The sequence below is a fragment of the Panthera pardus genome, unplaced genomic scaffold (assembly GCF_024362965.1).
Source record: "Panthera pardus isolate Hobbes unplaced genomic scaffold, ASM2436296v1 HiC_scaffold_11, whole genome shotgun sequence".
NCBI lineage: Eukaryota > Metazoa > Chordata > Mammalia > Carnivora > Felidae > Panthera > Panthera pardus.
In genome coordinates, this window is record NW_026526666.1 from 64,186,477 (window position 1) to 64,195,096 (window position 8,620).

The 8,620-nt window shown below is 42.7% G+C and overlaps 1 protein-coding gene across 1 annotated transcript in view; it reads right to left on the bottom strand.

Moving 5' to 3' along the window:
- Positions 1-5,779, bottom strand: part of SCP2 (sterol carrier protein 2) — a 125,538-nt gene extending 119,759 nt beyond the window's left edge. Inside the window, 1 exon segment of the mRNA XM_053895251.1 lies at positions 5,652-5,779. Coding sequence (XP_053751226.1) covers positions 5,652-5,720 — 69 coding nt within the window. The 5' untranslated portion in view covers positions 5,721-5,779.
- Between the last annotated feature and the right edge of the window lie 2,841 nt (positions 5,780-8,620).

The following is an 8,620-nucleotide window of genomic DNA, read 5'->3' on the forward strand; positions in this document are numbered from 1 at the left end:
TACATTTGTGCAAACCTAGAATATACAACACCACAACGGAACCCTAATGTAAGCTATAGACTCTGAGTGACAATGATGTGTCGGTTTAGGTTTACTGATTATAACAAATGCCCCATTCTGGTGCAGATTACTGATAGCGAGTGAGGCTGTGCACGTGTGGGGGCAGGGAACATATGGGAGCTCTATACTTTCTGCTCAATTTTGCTGTAAACCTAAAACTGCTTTGAAAAATAAAGCCTTATCTTTTAAAAAAGAGAGAGACTGGGGTGAGAAGAGCTGCATTTTAGATTATTATAGATGTAATGTGGAGAAATGAATGAAGGGAATAGGCAGGAGGCAGTGAGGACAAATGATCCTGAAACAGTCCAAGTAAGAGTTGATTAAGATAACAGCAGAAAAGATGAAAAAAGTAGACAGATTTAAGAAACATAAAAGAAGAAAATCTACCAAACTAGGTGGCCAACTAAATAAAGTGGAGTGGTTTGCTGGTCAGTGGAGGTGCTAACAAAAAACTGGCTTTCAAAACATTTTGACTGCAAGCCACAAAAAAATACATATTACAACAAACCCAGTAGACACATATACATACATAATTGAAGCTAAATTTTCATGAAATACTTATCCTTGTTATACTGATAAAATATTTTCTATTCGATTTCAAGTTTTTAATGCTAGAAGCAACCTACCAAATTTACTTTTCAACCTCCCAGTGAGTCACAAAACCAGTCTTAAGTATTATATAGAGACTTGACTTAAATGCCACATTTCATGGCACAGTGCTGAAATACATCTGTTGAACTTGAACCAAAAGAAAACATTAAACATTTCTTCCCATTCTGTCTCATCCAATTTCTTCATAATTCCTGCATTAGGGAATCCTTCATAATTCCCTAATTCAGTACCTAAAAATTGCCTATTCCACCCCTACTTATTCTTCAATTCACTATCCACAATCAGATCATTTACAGAGAGCACTCATATACAGAGAACAGTATGCTAGGTTCTAACTGGTTATACCAATTCATGATTAAATTATAACCCATGTAGTGAAACAACTGCACTTTCCCAGTGCTTACTGAAATCAAGTTAATTTTTAAATGACTAGCCAAGCAAATAAACACATACAACACTACTTCTTCAAAATAAAAAGCATAGTTAGGTGGAAACTACCTAATGTCCATTAACAGCAGACTGGATCAACTGTGGTATGTTCACACAGTGGACTACATGACATCAAGTAGAATGAAAAATCTATACACATAAAATTATGGATGAATCTCACAAATATAATGCTGAATAAAAAAGCCAGGACTAATCTATAGCATTAAAGGTCTAAAGTCAGGATGATGGCAATCCTTGCAGGTGAGGAGTCGGTGACTGAAAAAGAGCACAAAGGAGATTCTGAGGTGCTGGTAAAGTTCTATTTTTTTTAGTTTTTATTTGTTTCATCAAAGAAATGCAAAACAAACAAAAAGCACCATAAGGCATTAATAAAAACGGCAATTCAGTTTCACTACTCTCCACACACTAGTCTTACTTGTTCCCAAAACATCCACTTATAATTCTTTTAGACATTTCTTTTTTTTTTTTTTATAAACTGCCATATTTCTAAATGTTCTTATACTATCATTTCTTTATCAATTTCAGAAATTATATCACAATCTCCAAAAAGGGCCAGTGAGGATTAGGTCTCTTTAGGCCCCCTCACATATACATTTACACTTACTCCATCCCACTTATACAATTGAATAATTTTTTATTAAATCAGTACTCATTGTTTACTTCATTAAGTAAATATTTTTTATTACTGGGCCAAGTTGTGTGCTATAATTACATTTCCTATGGTACAATTTTTTTTCTAGAGTTATTTTTAAAAGTTTTAACCTTTTGGGGGCACCTGGTTGGCTCAGTCAATAGAGCATGTGACTCTGAATCTCGAAGTTGTGAGTTTGAGCCACAGGCTAGGCGTAGAGATTATTTAAAAACAAATAAATAAACTTTTTTTTTAATAATAAAAAAGTGGCGCCTGGGTGGCTCAGTCAGTTGAGCATCCGACTTCTGCTTGGGTCATGATCTCGCGGTTTGTGAGTTCGAGGCCCATGTCGGGCTCTCTGCTGACAGCTCAGAGCCTAGAGCCAGCTTTGGATTCTGTGTGTGTCTCTCTCTCTGCCCCTCCCCTGCTCATTCCCTCTCTCATTCTCTTTCAAATAAATAAATGTTCAATAAATAAATGATAATAAATAAAAGTTTTAGCCTTTTTAAAGATTAATTGTAAATAGCAGAGATACAGAATACCACACACAAAACATGAATTACTCTAAGGCAAACACTCTTGCAACCACTGACAAAGATTCACCAAACTCTAGCCAGGCTCCTCTGAGCCCTCTTCTCTAAGCTACCACCTTGGCTTATAAAAACCAAACATTAGCACAGTTTCTAACAGCTCAAGTCCACATCCCTAGGATGACTCTAGCCCTACTTAAAGTGCCTCAAGGCTACCAAAAAGAAGTTACTGTTTGTTCCCACAAACACAAGAAGATAGGACCCCTGTCTCCAAGTCTCTGTGGGAGAGTGGGAGCCCAAGTTTGGATGAGCACCAGTTAGCAAACCCAAGTGGATTTCACATGGACCAAGACCCCCCCTTCCTCCTTTTTGTAAGTTTTCATTTCCCTAGCACTACACTACTGGGCCCCAACTTAACACCCTCCCTATTCCCTCATTTCCCTTTAAAACACCCAGTCACCTCTGTATACATCAAAACTGAGTGCACTTCACACTGGACTTTCCCTTTCACAGTCATATGTTACTGACTGAAATATGTCCTGATGCTTTACCTAGTGTCTGCCTTTCCTTATCTTTCACACCACCACCCAGACCGATAAATTGAACTTTGCTTCCATTTTTACTCCAGAAACTCCTCTAAGCACTCCGTCCCAATCTCAATCTCCTCTTACTATCATTCTCTTACAGCAATCACTTCTTTGTAATATTTCATTACTTTATCATCCAAGTATGTATCTGTAGACACTACAGTTTAGTCTTGCCTTTTATCAAAATTCCATGGGTCTTTTAATTCTTTTAATCTACAGGTCCTCCTCCACTTTCTTTCCCTCTCAATGTATCTGTTTAAGAACCTAGAACATTTGACCTAGAGCTGCCCAGATAAGTGTTGCTTTAGCAAACTTGTTTCAGTTGTGTGTTGGGCTGGGGGGGGGGGGGGGGGGGGGGGGGAGAGAATGTAAAATGTATTTCTTCTGTAAGTCATGAAATTATCATACATTAAAGTATTAGGAAAATCAAGTGCTTATTATTTGGTCCTAACTATAAGGACACCAGAATTTTAAAAAAAAAAAAAAAAAAAAAAAGTGACCAGAATAACTTAGAGCGAGTTGAAGAAATAGGAGAAAATATAGTACTTGGGTACTTTGCTATAGACTGAATGTCTGTATCCTCCCAAAAGTCATATATTGAAATCTAATCCCCAATATGGTTGAATTTGGAGGAGGGGCCTTTAGGAGGTCATGAGGATGGAGCCCTTACAAATGGGATTAATACACTTATAAAAGAGACCCCAGAGAGCTCCCTCACCCCTTCTGCCATGTGAGGACACAGCAAGAAGATAGCTGTCTATGAACCAGAAAGAAAGACCGCACAAGATACTGAATCTGCCAGTGCCTTGATCTTGGACTTCCCGGCCTCCAGAACTGTGAGAAATGAGTATTTGTTGCTTAAGCCACCCATGCTACAGTATTGCTGTTACAGCAGTCCAAACAGATGAAGTCAGACCACTTCTTGAAATAGGTAGAAGGTAAATCTATGAAAAAAGGGCATATCAGAAGGTAAGCAGCATAAGCAAAGGGACTTGGGCTGCTATCCGCCAGGTGGTGGTTGTGATTTAGTTGTATTAAAATCTGTTGACATCCACCATAGAAATTCTAACTTATTTCCTATACTGATAATAAAATCTCATTATGAGAACTTCAAGTTGTATGGGGAACTCAGCTATTCAAATTAAGAACCATCACACAGGGGTGCCTAGATGGCTCAGTCCATTAAGCGTCCGACTTCAGCTCAGATCATGATCTCATAGTCCCTGGGTTCAAGCCCCATGTCAGGACTCGTGCTGACAGCCTGGAGCCTGCTTCGGATTCTGTGTCTCCCTCTCTCTCTCTGCCCCTCCCCTGCTCACACTCCGTCTCTCTCAAAAATAAACATTTTTAAAAATTAAACAAACAAACCAACAAACAAAACTACGCTGGCTTCATGCTGAGAGTAATTCCAGGAAAGAAGCCTGGCAGTCCCACTCTGGCTGATGCTTCAGGTGCTCAATGCCTAACAACTCCCTGAAAAAAAAAAAAAAAAAAAAAAAAAATGCTGAATGCTACTTTCACTTTTTGCCTTTTCTAAAAGCGAAAATCCTCTTCGAATTTCAGCTAATGAAAATAGGCACTAACACAGGTCTCTGAAATACAGGTGAAAACGAAGTGGCACAACCTGTACTTGCCACAAGTTCAGCCACACCGAAGCAAAGGTAAGTACGGGACTCTGCGGGAAAGTCGGGAGGATCAGAAGCTTCTTGGAGAAGCTAAGATCTGAACCAGTCTTTTAAAAGCCCAAAGTCGGGGCGCCTGGGTGGCTCAGTCGGTTAAGCGTCAGACTTCAGCTCAGGTCACGATCTCGCGGTCCGCGAGTTCGAGCCCCACGTCGGGCTCTGGGCTGATGATGGCTCAGAGCCTGGAGCTTGCTTCCGATTCTGTGTCTCCCTCTCTCTCTCTGCCCCTCCCCCGTTCATGCTGTGTCTCTCTCTGTCCCAAAAATAAACGTTAAAAAAAATTTAAAAAAATAAAATAAAAGCCCAAAGTCAACCAAGCACAAGGAGTAAGAACAAGAGAAGGAAAGCAAGGAGTAAGAACAAGAGAAGGAAAGCAAGAGAAGCATAGAACAGAGTGCGGGTGAAAGTAATAAGCAGTTTGGCATTACTCGCACTTAGGAGCGGGGAGGGCGTCAAGAAATGAGGCCTGGAGCCTCTGGATTCCTGAGAACCAAGCAGAGTACCACTGCAGGGACAGACTACAGGGACAGAAAGGGGGTCGGAGGATCCAGGAAACCTGCCCCTTGTGCCAAGACACTGCACATCACTGTTTCTCCTCATCCACACTTCTAACTGTGCCTGTAAAGGAATCCTACAGGGAGTACTCCTGGGTGTGGAGAGCTGGGGACATTCCCCTTTCCGTACCTGCTTCCCTTTCCAGTGTAAGGAGGATCTTGCCTCGTCAAAGAGCCACATACCTTGGGATTCCACTCAGAATCAAAGGAGGTGTGGGTTTTCGGTTATGTTGGGGTGTCCGTCACAAAACCTGATCCAGGGAGAACGGAAAAGGCGGAAGGGGAAAGAAATGGCCACAGGAACCACCCCCAGACAGCGCCATACCTCAGAGACAACCCTACACCTCAACCCATCCGAGTCGCCACTCTCATGCCAAGAAGCCGGAACGGACCAGTGGGGTGCCCGGGGCACCCTCCCGGTAGGAAGGACAAACCGCCGGCCAGCGCCAGGCCCCTGACCTTCCCGCCGTGCCCCTGTCACCTCGGGGCTCCCCGACTCCTCGGCCTCTCCGGCACAGAGCGAAGAGGTCCGCGGCTCTGTTTACCTTGGTCATCCCAACCCCCACCACGAACACCCGGTGCCGGGGCCGAGGCTTTACGGCCGTAAGGAACATGGCTCAGACCGTGCGCTGCGGAGGCCGACAGAGCAAGGCCTGAGGCAGCCGACGCGGGCGCTCACCCAAGAGCTAGGGGCGGGGCCGGAGGCGGTGAGGGGGCGGGGGGCACGCTCCGCCGGCGGGAGGTGGAGCGAGAGTAGGGCGCCTGCGCGTGCGCAGAGGCGTCCAGTGGTCGCGTTCTTTTCCGGGACGGGGGCGTTCAGCAGTTCTTCGTCTGCGAAGCTCTGGACCCGGCTTACAAGCGGATGGGAGTCTGAGTCCACATCACACATCAGGAAAAAGTTTCATAACCTAGTACAGCCATTCGGGTTTACGTTCTCTATGTTAAGAGGAGTCGCGCCTGAGGCTGAGAGCAGAGGGTGGCCTGAAACCGGACTCAGAAAAGCATAGCCTGAGGAAAGGTTTTGGGAGTGTTCTAATTGTTCTGTATCCTGTTAATGTTGGTACTCAGAAGAGTCAGTGCAAGTGCAAAAAGTCATAAGGCTGTACACCAACAAGACCATGGGGAGTGTTTTACTGGATGTCTAAAACAACCAGATTTCATTTCACTAGCTATGTGACCTTTCCTGTTAATCTCTGAATCTCACTCTTGTTTTGCTCCCGCAAATTATGCTCAGAAACTGAGCTTTGTCTTTGCCGATGGTTTATTTAGCACAGATTTGCTGTAGGGATTCTAATTTATAATAGTAATATTTCACAAGCCAGTAGCATACGGTTAACGTCTCTTAATAAGCTCATAAAGAAATAACATACTCCAAACCAAAGATAGGTTAACTACATTATAGTTCCAGGCAAAAGGGAGATGAAATAAAGTCCAAGTTTAGTTGTGATGTACTTTCTATGAGTTAGTTGGTCCTCTGTAAATCAGTCCTTCCAACTAAGCTGGGAATCAGCTGCCAGCTTAGGTTCCTTACTGCTGGGGCACACAGCTAGCTGGCACCGAGTTGACCACTACCTAGGAAGAGTAGGCTTGCCAAGGCAGAACAGAAGTCTTTGTCTTCCTGAGACCACTGTGCCTTGAATACCACTCAGAACCAAGGGTAGGGTGGCCACCCCACATGAGCAAGTGTCTCAAGACCTTCAGAGATCTGTTTTGATCAGCAAAGAGTAGCCTTGCCCAAATAGGACATTCTCAATAAGTCCTCATAAATTATTGGTATTTAAAGTTTAAATGTCCATTATATCATAGTTGCTCCTCCATATGTTCCTGTCTATAAGCACTCAGCAGCACAATTCTGCTATCATCTTCACATGGCCTCCCAAGTTCACCCTCAGATCAGAACAACTGCACGTAAGTCATAAGTGGATTTGAAATCTTCACAAACCAACACATTCTCATAAGGTGTTTTGTGAAGATGATCCTAATAAATACACAGCAAGGACCCTTACTCAGGACTCCTGTCTCCTCCTGGACATTAACCTCTCTCATATTCAATTCTGCGTCTGCTCCCTTGCTGGACAAGAGAGAATTCCAGACTCAAAGTCTGTGACACCTATGGCCATACTGTTATTACCACTTTGTCCTATGCCCATTGCTGCTTTGCTGATCTTTCTTGGAGACCTAGGAATAATAATAATGTAGAGGAAGGGGGCACTTTGTTATTTTAAAAACCAGGCACCAGATTACCTCTTAACAAAAGGAATTCTTTTATTGGTATATTAGTTTGCAAGTGCTGCTATAACAAAGGACCACGGGTTGGATGGCTTAAACAACAGAAATTTATTTCTCCACAGTTCTGGAAGCTGAAAGGCTGAGATAAAGGTGTCAGTAGGTTGATTTTGTCTGAGGTCTCTCTCCTTGGCTTACAGATGGCCATCTTCTCCCTTTGTCTTCACAGGTCTGTCCTCTATACCTATCTGTGTCCAAATTTCCTCTTCTTATAAGGACATCAGTCATATTGGATTAATGTCTAGCCTAATGACCTCATTTTGAACTTAATTACATTTTTGAAGACCCTATCTGCAAATACAATCATATTTTGGTGTACTAGGGAATAGGACTTCAGCATACGAATTTAGGGGGACATAATTCAGTCCACAACAGTTAGCATTAACCTCATTAAGTATGAGAAGTGGGGTCCCACAGTTGATCCCCAACCTTTCTTTCTCATGCATTCTTGTGTCTACTATTCTTTAAGGAATGAAGGAGTTGGAGTTGTGTCCACTAATATATAGAAAAGGGACACAGAGGGATGGCCAGATGATCCATAACCTGAATTAACTCATTGGAAGCAAAGGCAAGGGATCAAAAATGACTAGGACTGATACAAACCCCAATTAATCTTTTAGGCCACACAGAGGAACTTAGGGTTTCCCATTAGACCCAGGAAGGAGATGAGAGCACATTTTTGCTTAAACCTTACTAGACATAGTGATGACCTCAGCAAACACCAATGACTTTAAAAAGAGAGAATTTTAGGGGTGTCTGGGTGGCTCAGTTGGTTAAGCATCTGACTTCAGTTCAAGTCATGATCTCATGGTAGTGAGTTCGAGCTCCGCATCAGGCTCTGTGCTGACCGCTCAGAGCCCGTAGCCTGCTTTGGATTCTGTGTCACCATCTCTCTCTGCCCCTCCCCTGCTCATGCTCTCTCTCAAAAATAAATACACATTAATTTTTTTTTTGAAAGCCATGGCTTTCAAAAAAAAATAAAAAGAATTTTATTTCTAGATCACCTAATAGTCCAGCCATTGATTGGAGGCATGAATTATTAGTGACTTTGGGGTCATTAACAAGTGGAAGGCGAGTGAGGTAGAGTGTTCACTGAACACTCTTTATTGATCCACCCAGAATGAACTAAACAGGGCCACTGATGACCTCTGCAAAAGCATTTTGGGTAGATAGTGGAGGCAGAGGCTAGGGATTCACATTCACAAATATTTTTGCCATCTAATTAGTG